The sequence below is a fragment of the Micromys minutus genome (genome assembly GCF_963924665.1).
Source record: "Micromys minutus genome assembly, chromosome: 1".
Classification (NCBI taxonomy): domain Eukaryota; kingdom Metazoa; phylum Chordata; class Mammalia; order Rodentia; family Muridae; genus Micromys; species Micromys minutus.
Window position 1 is genome coordinate 129,465,666 of NC_137969.1, and position 17,198 is coordinate 129,482,863.

Here is a 17,198-nt window from a genome sequence, read left to right on the forward strand (position 1 = left end):
AATGACAGGAAAGGCTATCAGCTGTAAGAAGCAATCCTGAGATGAAGTCTCTTTGGGACTTTGACTCTCAGAGCTCACCCATCTTAGTCCATGCAAAATGGTGGGCCACCTCCAGGAAGGCCACCTGCTAGCCTTAGCCTTCCTAGATGGCTCCTGACAAAGTTCAGCTGGTCCTCCTGTCTCGGCCTCCTGAAGATGTGCTCACAGCCACAACTAGTGTTGGTTCCTTATTCAGAAAGAACTTAGGGAAACAACTTGATACTGAATAGAGAAAATGAGATAAAGAGCTCAGTAGGGGCTCTTTCACCGTGAAGTGAGAAGAGTCCTCTGAGTGTACCTGACAGTTGTATTCACCCTAGTGGGCGCGGCCACTGTGGTGAGAGTTGGAGGGGTGGCTTCAGAAGGGTGACAGCTGCACGCAGTAGGCCTGCTGTCAGCAGCAGTGGTGAAGGCTGTGCGTTTACACTGTGGACACTGTTGCATCCACCGTGGCCAGCCTTTCTCCAGTGCTGCTCTGTGCCCTGAGGCAAAACAGCCGTGACCTCAAGTGAAGTGTGTGAGCTTAGTGTCCAGGAGTCAAGAGGAACCTGCTGGGGAAGAGAGAGATGAGCTGGGGTGGTACTTGGGAGGGAGCAGGGTTAGGCAGAGCTGGGGCGTGTGAAGAGAAGAGGTCTTCTGGGTAAGGATGGAAGGCCGAGGTCAGGCAGAGCTGGGGCGTGTGAAGAGAAGAGGCCCTCTGGGTAAGGATGGAAGGCTGAGGTCTGAAGAGAAGAGGTCCTCTGGGTAAGGAAGGAAGGCTGAGAGAAGGAGATCCAGAATAATGAGTGAGGTGAGTGTGGGGGTTGCTGCTTTTTTTTCCTCCTACTTCTTGAAATAGCATTTGAATGGAGACTTTCTGGAAAGGGAAGGCCCGTGGAAGTTTGAGAAGAGATCCTGTGACAAGTTAGCTGGTTATCAGATGGGTTAGTCAGGGCTTTGGTCTGCTCACTGTTGAGCAGTAGTGAAGCTGTCCGTTATTGCTGCTCAGCACCTGAGGAAGTGGTTCCAGAGTTAGAGAGCTCACACAGCAGCATTACCTTCTCCTTTCAGGGACAGCAAACTGCAAGTGATTGTGGATGCTATGGGCTGAGCTAGGTCTTGTGCTCAACTGAATTCTTCCTGCCATCTTAAATGGAATCTGATATGAACAACAGGACTTTGCTCTCCAATCTCCACCAAATTCTCTCTCCTCAGGTCCATAACCCTGAAAATCAGTTATTAAGCTGTGGACTTGGCTGTGGCTGCAGTTTGTCAAGAGTTGCTTGTCCAGCCAGTTGGCTTGGGAGTTTGTTCTCAGAGTTGTTTCCAGGGAAGTGCACCTCAGAGGGAAGCGCACCTCAGAGGGAAGCGCTCAGGCCTGGGGTCTGAATAGACCTCAGAGCGTGGACCTCTGGGTCCCACACCACCACCCATCACTTCCTTATGTGAGGCGGGTGTGGTGAACTTGCATGTGAAGATTGGGATGCATTCTCATGTGTGCGGGAGTCCTCTGACGGGTTCAGGAAAGTGGCCTTGCTGGACCAAACTGATGGTGAGGGAGGCAGTGCCTCCTGGGGCGAGGTCTGACCTTACAGCCTGCACACACTGAACCGTGCCAGTACCCTCAGTGCTGCTCTAAGAGCGCAGTTCCTCCGTTAGTTTTTCAGTGAGAGGGTATCTCTCAGGTTTGGTGACTGTTGGGTTTTTGTGCCTTTTAAAAAACCTACTCAAAAATCCTAGGTCATCATGTTTTCAAGTTTTATAAGCTGAGCCACGGTGAAGGCTTGAGCTCTGAACAGTCTGCTTTCCACTTGTACTTACTTCTTGGCTGCACTAAGAAGGGCTGGCCTTCCCCATGCCGGGACACACGGGGTTGGTCCTTAGTCAGGTCTTGGGTGCCATATGCCAGTTGGTAACGTGGTCTCCACCATTCACCTGAGGAGTCCCAGCTACTTCTGTGGACTTTTTCTTTTTCTTTCTTTCTTTCTTTCTTTCTTTCTTTCTTTCTTTCTTTCTTTCTTTCTTTCTTTCTTTCTTTCTTTCTTTTTGAGTCCAATAAAGCCTTAAACTTAACTTTGGACTTAAAATGAAAACATAAAATCTTCAATGAAAAAAGTAAGCTTAATATGAACCTCAAGCCATTAAAGAACGAAAATTTATAATAGGCTGCCGGGAGCAGTCAGGGGGCTCTGGTAAAGCCAAACAGCTTTGAAGACTCGTTTTGTAACTTAAGATTCTTTACGTTAGGTTGTAGTGAGTCCTTAGTGCCCCTGAGAAAAAAATGCTTACCACCCCTTCCGAGGGTCCCCACTAGGATGCTGTGACGTAATGACAGGCTCCTAAAACTTCTGACTTAGTAAACCTGCTTACTTCTCTACATTAGTCATCCGCATCTGGCCTCTGGACTGCACTCTTTCTGCGCGGTGTGCCATCTTGGAGTGCTTCTGAGGCCCTGCTGCTGTGCATCCGCTCCCTACGGAAGCTGGGATCTGTCAGCATGAGGGGAGCGTCCAGACCTGCTGGGTTTCTGTTTCCATTACTTGGAAAATAACACAGAATGACTCTCCTTGTTTTAGCAAGTTAAGGTTTACAAAGTGCTTGGATCTGGAGGTGGGTGGGAAGTCAGAAGAGCTGTGTTTCCTTGTCCTTCAGCCCTGTCGGGTCTCTTGGCAGCCATCTCAGGGAACTTGAGTTTCTATTCCCACCTGCCTATGCTTCCCGGGGTCCAGAAGCAGCGGCCCAGACCTGTGCTTACTGTACTACTTTAATATCTTGCAAAGAGCTCTTGGATGTCTCTGCCATGTACCTTGAATTTGAAAGGTGGTTTAAAATAACTAACTAAAGCCCGTTATGCCGATGGCTGCCTGGTAGCACCCTGGCAGAACCATTTCCTTTGAGTGAGGGGCTCCCTCCGTTATTGTTGTTAGGGACCTGGAGTATCTCTGAGTGCGTGAGAAGGTGCTTGGTGCGGGCCCTCTCCACCCTGGCATTCCCAGGACCTTTGGATATTTACCACTCTCTGGTCATGGCATTTGGCTACAAGGTCACCATGTGCACTGCTGGTTGTCAGTGAGATGCTCCTGTTCAGGTGGCATGTGCGTCCATAATGCCTCTCTCTTATTCGCTAGGCAGAAGATGGTGGTAGTGATTGGGAGCGGCTGGCTGCACCCTGCAGAGCAGGAGTGAGCGAGTGCTGTTCAGCTGTCCTCGTGTGAGTCTCACGCCTTCCTTCCCTCCGTGTTCTGGCATGACTGCCACACACACGCAGCAGAGCCTTTCCTGACATCACTTTGTCAGATGGTTGCCGTGTTGCAGAGTCTGTCCAGGTCTTTTGTCCCTTTTTTATTTTTCTCACTGTAGTACATGTCAAGAATGACAGGAATCCCATGATGACAGGCGACATACAATATTTCAAGATGAGAGGTGTAGGGGCTAACGAATGCTTATAAACTCAGCAAAAGGAAGCTTTTTGGGGTGCAGCGTGGTTAGTAGGTGCCGAACACACTTTAGTTAAATGGACTTTGGCCAGATCTTGTGGTCCCATGTGTGTTTCTCAGCAACTTACTATTTTTCTCGTGGCTTGCTTCATGACATGGTGCGCTGTTGCTGTCTGCCATACCCACATTTCAGGCTAAGTGATGTTTTATATTCATTTTCCCTGTGTATCACAAAAGCAGAAAGACAGTACACCAACCAGGGTGTTGAAGGACTGTCTGTCGTTAGATGATCCCTTCTGTTCTCTTCCCCTAGCAGAGTTGCTGCTGCCAAGGCACAATGGGATCATCTGCTTGGCCAAAGGATAGGCAGAGAAATGGGCGCTCCATGCCCAGCTGCAAAGAAATGCCCCCCAACAGCGGGCTTCCTTTAACAGGAAGGCTGATGCTGCGCCATTTGACCTGGCCTGTTATGAATAGCTGTCACACTTAGCGACCAAGACCAGAAGCCACCATGTGCATCTCTTAAATGGCAGATTGGTGTGCCGCCTTTTCCATTAGTGTGTTGAGTGAGCCTCATTGCTGTACCACTTTACGTCCTCTGAGGATCGATGGCACAAGCAGAAACCTCACTGTGTGCTAACCAGCACTTCGCTGCTCTTGTCAGGAGGCGTGGGTGGCCGACGGTCTCAGCGTCCTTAATGTGGTGGACACTTGACATTCTACTCGAGTTGGGAGAGCTAAGCACCTCACCCCTTTGTAGAAAAGTCCTTCTGTGGATTTCACTCTAGGTGATGAACCACATGAAGGAGAGCTGTAGATGTGTGAGCCTGCCTCCTGTGTTTGAGGATATTTTCCCCAGTAGGAAGTGTCTAAGTTTTAAAATGGAATGCGTGTGAAATGAGAAGTAGAATCTTTAATTACAGTTAAAAGTGGAATAAGCTTACTCTGCATGTACATACATTCTGTTTTCCAGTTTCCCATGGTCAGTAGACACTATGCTAGGAGTCAGGCATAAGACACGCCAGGTAAGGCAACAGGAAACACAGAGACCCTGCTTCCCAAAAGCGGCCAGATGAATAAATACATCTTCTGATCCAAACCTTCCTAGGAGCTGAATTTATTTCCAATGTATTTAGGTAGAAGAAAAATATTGACCACACAAAGCAAAGCTGTTGGAAAGATGACAGTCTAGGGAAACCCGACTCAGAGTACTCAGAAGCAGAGCCCTTGAGTCCACGGAGCTCACTGCTGGGGTCCTGGTCAGCAGTCGAAACTCTGGGAATTGTCATAATGTAAGACAAGCAGGCTGTGGTTTATTTGCTCAGGAAATGGTTGTAGACGCTACTGCACGAGAGACATGGCATCGGGGTGAGGTTACTCTCTTGACATCAGTCTTTCCCAAAATCAGTGTGTATGTGACACTCAAACGTTAGCTGTCCCTTGTGTTTCGGCTGCCATCCTTAGTCCCCTTCAGGGTCTTATGACGTGTAATAAATGAGCCATTTGTTTACCAATTTCTTGCCGAAGTGAACTACATGTTTGGTTTATTAGAGTTTGTGATTTAGAAGCATCTGGCTTACTTTTGTTTTTGTTTGTTAAACAGGAAAAGGACCAGCGCAGCCTAGACATAAACACTGCCAAGTGCATGTTGGGACTGTTATTAGGAAAAATCTGGCCCCTTTTTCCAGTTTTTCACCAATTCTTAGAGGTACCAAGTTACAACTTTATGAAATGTTATTTTGCTTGTTTAGAACTAACACATACTTCATCTAACCATTTTATGTGATTTTTATTTGCTGTAGCTTTTTGCTCATTAAGAATTGTGGCTCTCTGATTGCTGTCTGTCAGCAGCTGTGTGTCTTGGAGTGTGTCTGTGTGCTTGTGTCAAGTTGTGTGTCTGAACAGCCACAGCACTCCCTCTCTCCTCCTGACCCCATGGAGATTCCACTGGCCTTAGATTCCCAGCTCTTGTAGCAACAGAACTCAGGGTTCCTTTCAAATGAATATCCAGTCTTAAGCCAACATTAAACACGGGCCATCTCCCTCTCACCAGAACTAGTTTGTAATTTATCCGTAACTACTCACGTCCAAGTGCCTCGTGCAGTACTTGGATAGTGGTGAGCGCTGGCTTAGGCTCACTGGCAGTGTTTTCTTCAGTTGAAATATGCTAAACCTAGAGTCAGAAACAACCAGCATTTCGATACATTGTTGCTTTTTGCTTTCACAGTGGTCAAAGATTTTGAGCCACCAATAATTAGCAGTGGGTTCTGGTGAAATGTCCTTTTGCAGAACCTGAAGGAAGCAGAGACATGAGTTGCTTTGACTGTCAAATGTGGCATCTGCTCTGCCCACCACTTACTCAAGCCCTTGAAACATGGCATATTCTTTCAAGGATGAGTGTAGGATTGGGGAGAGTCCTGAGCCTTGCCCAGTTCAACTCCCATTTGAAATAGTCATTCTTACCACTTGCTTTATGTACCGGCCCCCAAACCAGCTGATCTTATTGTCACTAGAAACCACTTGTGAGATTAACTGGAACTCCGTAAAAAGGTAACACCAGACGCTTATTAATATAAGTACCTGTTGGCAGGATGCTCTCTCTTCTCTACCTACAATCGGTTCTAGCTTTTGGCAGTTCCATGACGTAAGCTGTCTCCACTGGAACAGGAATGGAAGCAGGTCCTTGTACACAGGGAGGGTAGTAGGATTTGAGCCGCCAGGAGAAGGGTCCTTTGCCTAAAAGATGGGGCTTTGAGTAAATTTGACATTATTTAGTCCCAGGAACTTAGTTGGCTGTTTTGACATTTCTGAAGCTTTTCTGCTTCAGAAGTTAAAGTCTGTGCTTTGCTCTCATGTAAGTTTGTATTTCTTTTTTCTTTTAGAAGGAGGGTAGCAACTCTTCCAACCTGTCTTGTGCCTGCATTCTTAAAACCATGGGCTTGACTCTTTGCCTTAAAAAAAAAAAATACACACACACACACACACACACACACACACACACACACATACTTTTAACCAGTTTTGATACTTATTTATTGCCATAGGGTTTTTTTTTTTTTTAATGTTAGCTGTGGATTTTGATATTAAACCTCTAGGATATTATATCAATCTACCTGTAGCAGATTTCTTGTCTAAGGGTTACAGAGCAGCCACTAAATGCTTCTTCCATTTTTTTCTGAGAGTCACAGCAAGAGTTTCCAGCTCTGAGCCTCTGGCAGCATTTCCATGGTCCCAGCACGTGGCTACCTGATGCACGCTTGGCTGTTGTGTGGGGTTTAGCTTGTCCTCTGTGCTGGCTGAAGTGCTTTCTATGAACTCTGCAGTCCTCTCGCTCACTGGTCAAGCCCTACAGCACTGCTGGGAACCGGGCACTGCCACTGTTTCAATGCACCTGTACACTGACATCGCACCGAAAACCCTTATCTTCCTAGATGTGTGCTTTAGCTGAGTTAGCCCTGCATGAGCTTTCTTAAGTTGGCTCATTCAGAAACCGAAACCATCCCACTTGTTTGTGTCATTAACCATATCACTCCCCCCATCAGCAATCAAAATATAAAGTGATAAACAAAGACCAGTGGTGCAATGTGCTGGAGTTCAGCAGAACAATAAGTCTCGACCTCAGTAACTACGATGAAGACGGAGCATGTGAGTACTGGGTGACCCCCCCCCCACACACACCTGATACACTGGGTGATCCCCCCCACACACACACCTGATACACTGTACATCTTCCTCCCCGGGAAGAGCCTCCAAGCTCCGGTTTTTCTTCTGCCCCTCCCCCTTCCCTCCTCCTCCCTTTCCCATTCTTCCTTCTAGATCTTCCAGTTGAACCCCGGGCCCTGTGCGTATTAGCTGAGCACTGGACCTCAGCAAGAGCTCCAGGCCTCACGTGGTTTATTTTTTGTCTCCCCAGGGCCAGTTTTGTTGGACGAATTTGTGGAATGGTATAAAGACAAGCAGATGTCCTAGGACCTTATGCATAGCAGCGAGAGTCACTGTTACCACGGTTATGTCACCATTAGCCATAAACTGCTGTTTGTATCGAAGCGCATGCTGCTTTCTTGCACTGTCTCCTCCCGCAGGGGTGTTTGGTGTTTGCTGTTGAATGGGCCGCTCTGCTTCATGTGTAGCTTGTTCTCCTGGAGGCTGCTCAGCAGTTCGTTTTTTTCACACTACAGATTGGTGAATTTGCCAATGTCCTCACTGTGATTATGTGTATATTGCTGTTTAAATTTTGTATATGTGTATAAAATGAAAAGCTTCACCTAGAGATTATTTCTGCAAAAATGTATTGTAAAAATAATTTTGTGGCATATTTTAGTCCCCCTCCCTGTTTTTTTTTTTTTTTTTTTTTTTTTTTTCCCCCAAATGAATCAGTTATACTTTATTTGGTCTCAAATGTAGCATTTCAGAAAACTTTAGAATTGTCCCCATAAGCAAGTGTTACCAGAATTAACTTCACTGCTTAAGAGGCCAACTTCTGGAAGAAGTAGGAGCCATGACTTACTGTGGCATAAGCCAAATGTGACTTGGTTTCCTTGACGGCTCTGGTATTTTAAAGTGACAGAAGTTATCTGTTTGAGCGCACAGACATATGGTACAAAGCATTTCTAACTCAGAAAGTACAGGTTTATGGGTTTTTTTTTCCTTCCTCCTCCTCCTTAAATTGTTCCTTATTTTAAGTCGAAGCTTAAGTTTCTATAGATCTTTCTCTGCTTTCTGCTTGGTGTTCCTCTATCAGTGTTTGATCTGCCGAAGCTCTCTGTGCCACCACTGTAAGTCAAATGTCCCTTGCCACCCCCATGAGCCTCCTGGTTTGCTGGCTGCATAACTGCAAAGCACTTTGAACCATGGCCTGAGATCTTAGTTACTCTGTTATGGCCTCTCTACCCTCCCAGGGTTTGGAGTTTTTTGTTTGGTTGTTGTTGGTGGTTTTTTTTTTTTTTTTTTTTTTTTTTTAAGCCACAAGTGAGAGGTGTTTGTTTTCTGTCTTTGTTTCTCTCGTGCTGGGCTTTTCCTGGCAACATGTCCATTGCAGACAGTGGACGCAAAACCACCAGCATTGAGCTAACCCTGTTCGCACTGGGACCTTTCTCAGAGAGGCCACTTGTCATTTCCTGAGTCACACATACAGAGGGCGATAGCCATTATGTGGATGAGAAACCAGAGCCACCACAGGGGTAGTTGTGAGTTTGTGTCCTATGTCATATTTTTAAGATATGTATTTGCTTACCTTTCCCCTCTTGCAGAAGCACACAGTAAACAGGTTTTCCCAACTCTTTGGTGCTATGACTCACTTGGCCCCCAAAGTTTGTGAAAACACACTTAAGATTTAGCCCAGTAAAGAGCAAATGGCTTGCTCGCTGGGTAAAGAGTGTGGTGGGATAAGGTCCCTGCCTGCCCAGGCTGATGATGACTAGAAGATGTTGGGATTATTGGCCAAAAAAGAAAAACAACCCTCTACATTAAATGTGACTCTAAATGACACTAAATGAGTGATTACACAATGTTACCCTGACCACTGTATCACAGCTCCTTTTCCAAGTGTTGCTACTTTCGTATTTTTTCTTTCCCAGATTGAACCACCAAAGACAGAAATGTTGTATGTATATATCATGCGCGTGCATATACAAAATCATGATGTGGTGGAATGCAGATACTTGCCTTTTTCTACCAAATAATGAAGTTTGATTTGCTGTGAAATAATTCAGAAGTTTAAAAAAAGCCAATAACCCAAGGTTGCTGTGGCCCTAGTCGGTCATCCTTTGTCTGCAGTCTTGCTGCAGATGAGTTAGAATTAGTATCTAAACACTAGGCCAGCTTCTGTTGCCACCGCTCTGTGAAGGCATCCCAGTGCACACAGGTGTGCGACAGCGGGGACAGCTGAAGACAGGCACAGCTCTGTGGAGAGGCATTCCTTCTCAAGGGTCCTCAAGGTTAAAGAATCCTTCTCTCAGGGGTGACTGTTCTTGAGGTAGACCAACTGTTGACTGCCTCTTTGTAAAGATGGATCATAGCTGGGACTGTTTTAAATGATGTATGGGAATCCAGAGAATGCTTTCAACACTGAGCACGGTAGATCTGCGAAGAAAGGGTTGTTTCTAGGGTGAGAAGTTGCATTTCATCTACAGTGAACATTTTGATAATAGAGACTCAAGTAAAAACCACCATGATGTACAGTATGGAAGTCAGCATTCCGGAGGGGACAGCCAATATTTAGAACTCCAGAGAATCTCTGGACTGCCTCGAGAAACAAACCACTGTGACGTGGCTTTGGATTTCTCCATTTTACAGAGCCATTTTAAAGGGGAGTCAGAGCAAGTAATAAGGCCCCTTTTCTTGAAGAATCATCAAGTTCCACAAGTTGGGCATCACCGAGAGCATGTACGGCCATCGTTGGAAGAAGCCAGGTGCCCTCGGTTCTCTAGTACCTGAGCTCCAGCCACCCTTCCTCCCTCACTCGTGTTTCAGGCGCTGCAGCGCCCTCTTGTTGGGGTGTCCAACTCTTAGACGTTTACACTGCACTAGGTAGAAGTATCGGGCAAGATTTGCTGGATACCCATGGTAGCCTTAGGCGCGCCTCTTTTGAAGCATGAACTCTTGAGTTCAGTGTTTATAACTGATTAGACAAACATCTAGATTCTGGTTTCACAGACTTCTGTTTCCTCTAAGTCTCCATCCTAACCATACTTTTAAAGTGTATACAGAAAGCTTTAAGAATTTAGTTTGTGCCCTTGGTTTTTATTTTTACACCTGCTAAAATACCTCTGTAAGCCTTACCCTTTTATTCTTTCATAGTTGTATAAACTTGTATAGAATTCACTGACCAACTGAAATGTTGGGCATCTGTAAATGAGACCAAAATGTGGGTTGCTTTTTTTTCATAAAATGATTTCTATTGGGCGCTGCTGTGGCGTGAACGGCAGCCAGCCCGTGACTGTGAATGCCTGTGTTGTCAGCCATCTGCATTACATTCGTAAAAGTGTGCGAGCCCTGTGACTCCCAGCTTATGCCACCTAAAGAGCACAGCAGACTGGTTTAGGTTTTAATGGAGTTGATGTAAAATGATAGCCAATAAATAAACAGATATTTGTGTTTGGTTTCAGAACTGATTTGTGGGTTCTTTGTAATCTTGGTTTTTCTGCCCAAAGCATTTTAAAAGTACTTTTTAAAAAACTTTTTGTCCTTTTCTTTTTTCTCAGCCTGTTCTATTTAGAAATCTTACAGGTTCGGGGGGAAATGTAAGAGCAACGCAGTGAACATGTATATTCCTGTTACATAGGCATATCTTATGGCATTTCCTGTCATTCTGTTTGTGTGTGTGTGTGAGAGAGAGAGAGAGAGATGGACAGACAGGTAATACTTCATTTTCTGAATTGTTTGACTGAATTACATTATGCCACAGCCCACTGACATTTTGGAATAAGATATCTATATATGTAGTGATCACATTCAAGGACTTTAGCAATGGTAACATTACTTGATACACAGAAGTAAAATCTCCCTAATTGTATCAATAGTAGGTATTTTGCTCCCCAGCCAAGGATAAGAGTTTCATAAGAATATTTTCATGATGAACATCTTAAAAGTCTTGGCAAGGACAACTTAGAGCCTTATCAACTTGTGATGGCAGGATCTAGTCTATTGGTGTCTTTCTAAACATTGACTGCTAATGATAAGCAATTATGGGCCAAGAACTAGGCAGCAGTGACCATTTTACTAACCCAAGGGCCCATTTTACTACTATGTGCAGGAAGTTGTGCGTACCAGCCTGTTTTCTGCTCTGCGTCCCATGTTAGCATGTGAGCTGAGGACAGGGCCTTTGACCCATTCTGGAAAACTAGAAAGTGTCTGTGGAAGTCAGCAAAGCACTATCAGTATGTAAATTAACCTGAGAAGATCTGAGTGTAAAAATGAGAAAGGCGTAGGGTTTTCATTGCTACAAAGAGACACCATGATCATGGCAACTCTGTATTGTAAAGGACATCATTTAATCGGGGCTGGCTCACAGGTTCAACGGTTCAGTCCATTATTATCAAGGTGGGAGCATGGCAGCATCCAGGTAGGCATGGTGCATGAGCTGAAAGTTCTACATCTTGTTCCAAAGGCAAATGTGAGAAGACTTTTTTTCCAGGTAGCCATGAGGAGGGTCTCAAAGCCCACACCCACAATGACACTTTCCAAGAAGGCCACACTCATAATACCAGTCCCTGAGCCAAGCACATTCAAACCACTGCACCAGGAAGTGATCATTTCTGGATAGTTTGATGAGCTTTGGGGAAAGAAAATAGCAAGATGACTGAGAAATCCAAATACATACTCTTCAAATTGGTGACTGTCATTTGGCCCAAAAGCTAAGGACCAAGCCAAGAAAGTATTGCTTCTAGACACCAAGGAGAGAAGATGGCAAAAAGACATATTTGCACCTAAATATTGTATTTCATTAGAAGTTAGTGGGAAGGATCAAAGGTCCTGGTTTCCTATAGGATATGAGACTGGGGTGTGTCCTGCAGCGGAGGAGTATGTACTTTATTACCTAGTATTAGAGTCTTGGTCAGTGTTCATCCACATGCTACACATGATACACGTACATTTTCCAGCAGTATAATTGGACCGAGATAAATGTGAAATAAGCTACCAAGTTGTAATTAGACCACCTGAGGTGCATTGCATACAGAGAAGAAAGTTACAAAATGTGACTCTCAAGGACCTTTTATACCCTTTGACATAATGAGATAGGAAAGGGGTCTTGGAGTGAGACATGGGGAAAATTGGGACTGAAGACAGCTTAGTGGGAGGGTACTTGCCTGGCGTGCACAAGGCATTGGTTACAGCACCACACATGAGATTCCTCTTAGAACATTGGTCCTCAACCTAGGTGATGATCCCTTTGGCAAACCTATCTCCAAAAATATTTACAGTATGATTCATAACAGTAAAACTACTGTCATAAAATCGCAACAAAAATATGTTTTATGGTTGGGGGGCCACCACAACACGAGGAACCGTATGGAAAGGTTGAGGTCTTGGGAAGATTGAGAACCATTGCTCTATCAAGACCGAGCATGGTCTTGTGTATGCTTCTATACACCTGAGAGGCTGAGGCAGAATTGCCATGAGTTTTTGGCCAGTCTGGGCTACAGTTTGAGACTGACTGAAAAAGTTAAAAACAGACTGCAATTCCAAGCACCCACCCACCCCTTGGCTCACAACTACCTGTAACTCCAGTTTTAGGGGATTTGATGTGTTCTAGCCTCTAGGCACCAGGCCAAGCATACACATTGTGCACAAGTACTCACTGACAGAAAATAGTATGTTAGTAAAATAATCTCTTTGAAAAAAAGATAACTATTGGGTCAAACCCAGGACTACTGAAATGGGGAAACTTGGCATGATCTGTTAGTGCCTGACAAAGCCAAGGTGCACCTTTTCAGAGCTGTGGTAGTATGCTTTTGTGTGTGTGTGTGTGTGTCTGTGTGTGTGTCTTCATACTGAATTCCTCTTGTATCTCCAAGTCCTTTTGTGAAGAGTAACTTCTCTGTAGATCCCAGAAAAGTGTGTTTCTGGTTCCACCAGAGATTTGTCTTTGTAGTTCTCTCAGCAGGCAAGACAGCAAATGATTCCTGTGGAGATGACAGCTCAGGCTTTCTGGCTCCTTCCAAAGCTTGTGAGGCAGAGGACCACCCACCATGGGCACATACGCTACTTTTGGCAGACGAGTATCAGTTTTCCTCTGGTTTGAATTCATGTCTGTCCATTTCATCTCCAATCACTTGAACAGAAAAGAAGTTTGTTTTCAGAAGTCATTCTGCACTGAGAAGTTGAAACGAAAACAATAGTAACTCTATAAAGAGTGTGGAAGGTAAAGTCCCATCTCCCAAAGAAATGTGTTCACACTCAAAGACATTCCTTTGAAGGCACTCCATGGTAAGTCCAGGCTGTGGGAAAGTCAGATCAACAGGCCCTGGGTATTTGTCACTTAATAACTATGTAACAGTGACATTTGGGGATTGTCCGAGTGTGAAGTTCTAAGTTTACAAATTTGTGTTCTCCAGAAATGAGAACAGATGTAAGGAGCAGGCAGTAGTTGTCCCATTACCAGTGAACCACATCACAGAAGAGTGAGCCTGGCTGCCCAGGCCACACTGTTTTCTTTCTCTCAGCTGAGTGATTCATTTGTGTCCCTTGGCCTGTGGTGGTTCTTTTGTGATGCATCCTGGGAGAGAGCAGGAAGCTGAAAGGCCACACCTCTAATTACAAAAATGGAGAACTGGAAGTATGGTGAGGTTATGTAGTCTCAACGTTCACCCCTGAGTGATGTACTTTGTCACAACATTGCACCATGGAAAACCTCCCCACACAGCACCATCAACTGGGAAACAAGTGTTCAAATATCTGAGGCTAAGGGACGTACCTTATTCAAACCACCACAGTGGGCATGAGCCCTGTTCCCACAGTAGACCAGCTCGGCTCAGCTGGGACATCCTGCTATGTAGGTAGAGGGCTACATGGAGAAAGGCTTAGGGTCTCCTCAGAGGGCAGATGTGCTCTCGTGGATCGAGCTTTGCTGGCTAATTAGTGTGAAGCCTGGATGTCTGCAAGCTATGAGTTCATAGTTGAGTCTAGTCAATGGCTTACTGACATGTCCGTTGAGACTGCGTTCAGCCAGACAGGGCTCTTCACACTCGTCTCACTGATACCCTGGGACATTTTAGGAAGCATATAGAAAAAAAAATGAGGTGAAGGGGGTGATATATTTTCAGTTTTGGGTTTGGTCGTGGTTCCTGAATTACCCCTCCCCAGTGCAGGCTAGAATACATACAAGCTAGAATGTCTCTTAACCCAGTTAAGTCCTGGACGCTCTTCCCCACCTGCCTCTCAGTCTTGGATTAGTCATAAATATTTTCACTTAACGATCTTGGTCTGATAGTCATAGATCTATTCCTTCTAGAAGGGTGATGTCCTCTATCCCGGAGAGAATAAGGCCCGAGACCAAGAGGGATCTGAGCAGGCCTTGCTGTGTTTTAACCCAGCCCACTAGTGCTAGGGCATTCATTTCATCTCCCGTCATACTCTAACACATGTTCCCATGCCTCATTTATACCCAGACAAATCCACAGCTTCTGCATATGTGGCAGTTATTGGGGTGTGATGGTCCCAGAGAGGGCCTGACAGCTCCATACCCCTGTCATTCCATTTGTGTCCCAAGTAGTGTAATCTGGTAAATAGGGGTGTATCCCCCAAGTTCTATGAACTCACGAATTAACTCTAGGAGCAGGTATAAAAATCTATGTAATAGCCAGTCAATGAAAAGCACCAGTAAAACTCCCAGAGCTCATGACTGACATTTGGAAGTTAAGGACTCAGTTCTGGGAACTGAGCCTTAACTATGGGATTTGATGCTGTCTCTAGGAAACAGGGTCAAAATTGAATTATAGGATATCTAGGCTCTTAGAAGTCATCTGTGTTGTAAGGAGATATTCAGAAAAAATTATTTTTTCAACACAAAATCTAGTGGGTTATTTTGGGTTTTTTGTTTTTTAAGTTAAGACCTTCATCTGAACAATTGGGAGGCTGATATTTCCATTCCTACTTGGTGGGAAGGCAAAAGATAGCACAGAATTTGTCAGGAGCTACAAAGGTTGAAGTGGGTAACCTCTGTGGGCTGCTTGGTTCACTTAAAAGCCACATTCCCTTCACAGGGGTCCCCTCTTTGTTCTGTAAGCCTAGGTACCATGATCCAAACTTTCTTTTCTCCCTGATATTTTCATAGTGCCATCCAAATGGAATCCTATAGTAACCACACTCCGTTGTATATACCATGACTTAAATACTAGCTGTAAAAACATATACTTAAATCTATAAACTTCACAATTGTTATAAGATAAGGGACTAAGAGAAGGAAGAAGTGGGGAAAGGGAATGCGGGACGGGAGGAGGAGAGAGAAGAGAGAGGGAGAGAAAGAGAGGGAGGGAGAGGGAGAGAGGGAGGGATATATATATATATAGAGAGAGAGAGAGATAGAGAGGGAGAGAGAGGAGAGAGAGGGAGAGAGAGAAGAGAGGAGAGAGAGAAAAGAGAGAGAAGAGAGGAGGGGGACGGAGGGAGGGAGAGGGAGGGAGAGAAGAGAGGGGGAGGGAGAGAGAGAAGAGAGAGGGGGGAGGGGGACAGGGAGGGAGAGAGAGAGGAGAGAGAGATACAGAGAGACAGACACACACACACACACACACACACACACACACAGAGAGAGAGAGAGAGAGAGAGAGAGAGAGAGAGAGATGATTTAGTGGCTGCCACAAAATTTGAATATTGGAATTCCAACTTCTAGTATGAGGGATATTAGCAGGTATCTGGGTCATGAAAGGATTAGTATCTTTATTAACAAAAAAAGAGTCCAAAGAGAAATGAAGGAAAGTTGGCAGTGCAGTCTGGAGAACTCTGACTATGCCAATACTCTGGCCTTGGATGTGCTGTCTACAGAGCTCTGAGACGTGCATTTCTATTACTTATAAGGCTCCTGGTCTATCGTACTTGGTTATAGATGCCACAATTGATAAGCCTGGCACATATACTCACAGTGCTGCAGTGGGAGGAAATACTGGGACAATGACAGCCCTTGTGTCTGTGACAGGTCTTGTGGAAGCCTGTCCCCCTTTTCTTATTACCTGCACTGCATTCCCTTTGCCCCGAGCAAGCCTGTCTTTTCCCTTTTTAAAGTGTTTAGTTTTACTTTGTTTTAAGATAGGCTCCCATATAGGCTGCATTGGCCTTAAACTCACTAGGTGGCAGAAGATACTTTGAACTTCTGACCCTCTGCCTTCAAGTGCTGGGACTATATGTGTGCACCGTCATGACCAATTTATGTTCTGCTGGGGACTGAACTCAGGGCGTTGTGCATTCTAGGTGAGTGCTCTTCCAGATGAGCTACAGCCCCAGATCCCTTCTCCTGAGACATAAACTTCCAGGATCTCCTGTCTTCTAGGCATATTTTCCTTAATAGGTTGAGTCTCTCTTTGTGCAGAATGCCTCCCTCACCAACAATGGAATGTGCACAGTGAGACACTCACCTCACAGAAAAATAAATGCTGCCATGAGCCATGCCCACTGAATTTGCTGAATGTGCCCCCATCCTTGAGAAATGGGCGCAGTTTCTCCTTGACGGGACCGGTGTCCCTGAAGCACCTGTAATCCCCTTTGTCAGTTCATAGGTATGACAGTTCCAAAATGGCCAGAAGCGGTCTTAACTCCCAGCTCAATGCAACGATTGTTCTACCATCAGGTGGCAACCTTTTCCTTTTGGCACCAAGATGTCTTGGCCAGGAGAGCAAAGGCCAAAGACTGAGGAAGCAAATTTAGCATGTGAGTCACAACAATTCATAATGCCCCTCCCAACCCCACCCCTGACGACTGGACCCAGGAATCCTAGCTTTGGGGGGGGGAGGGAGGGAGGGAGGGAGGGAGGGAGGGAGAGAGAGAGAGGGCGAGAGAGAGAAGAAAGAAAGAAAGAAAAAAAAGAAAGAAAGAAAGAAAAAGAAAGCACAACTGATTCAGGGCATGTACAGCCTTGTGGAGATCCTTGTCCCAGTTCCTCAAAGTATTGCTATCTCGTGAGTTTTCAAAGGGCCACTCCACAGTTCTGTTAAGCCAGCTGCTTTAGTGTGGTGGGAACATGATCAGTAAATCTCTTGGGCATAGCCCGTGGCTGCACTTGGTTTGCTGTGGGGCAAGTTTCTTGACTGTACG

General features: G+C 45.3%; 1 protein-coding gene across 1 annotated transcript in view; it reads left to right on the forward strand.

The window, feature by feature from the left end:
- Positions 1–10,522, forward strand: part of DCUN1D4 (defective in cullin neddylation 1 domain containing 4) — a 66,796-nt gene extending 56,274 nt beyond the window's left edge. Inside the window, exons 9-11 of the mRNA XM_080914452.1 lie at positions 5,059–5,163; positions 6,998–7,100; positions 7,369–10,522. Of these exons, the coding sequence (XP_080770578.1) occupies positions 5,059–5,163; positions 6,998–7,100; positions 7,369–7,424 (264 nt within the window). The 3' untranslated portion in view covers positions 7,425–10,522. The remainder of the gene's footprint in view (positions 1–5,058; positions 5,164–6,997; positions 7,101–7,368) is intronic.
- Positions 10,523–17,198: the final 6,676 nt, after the last annotated feature.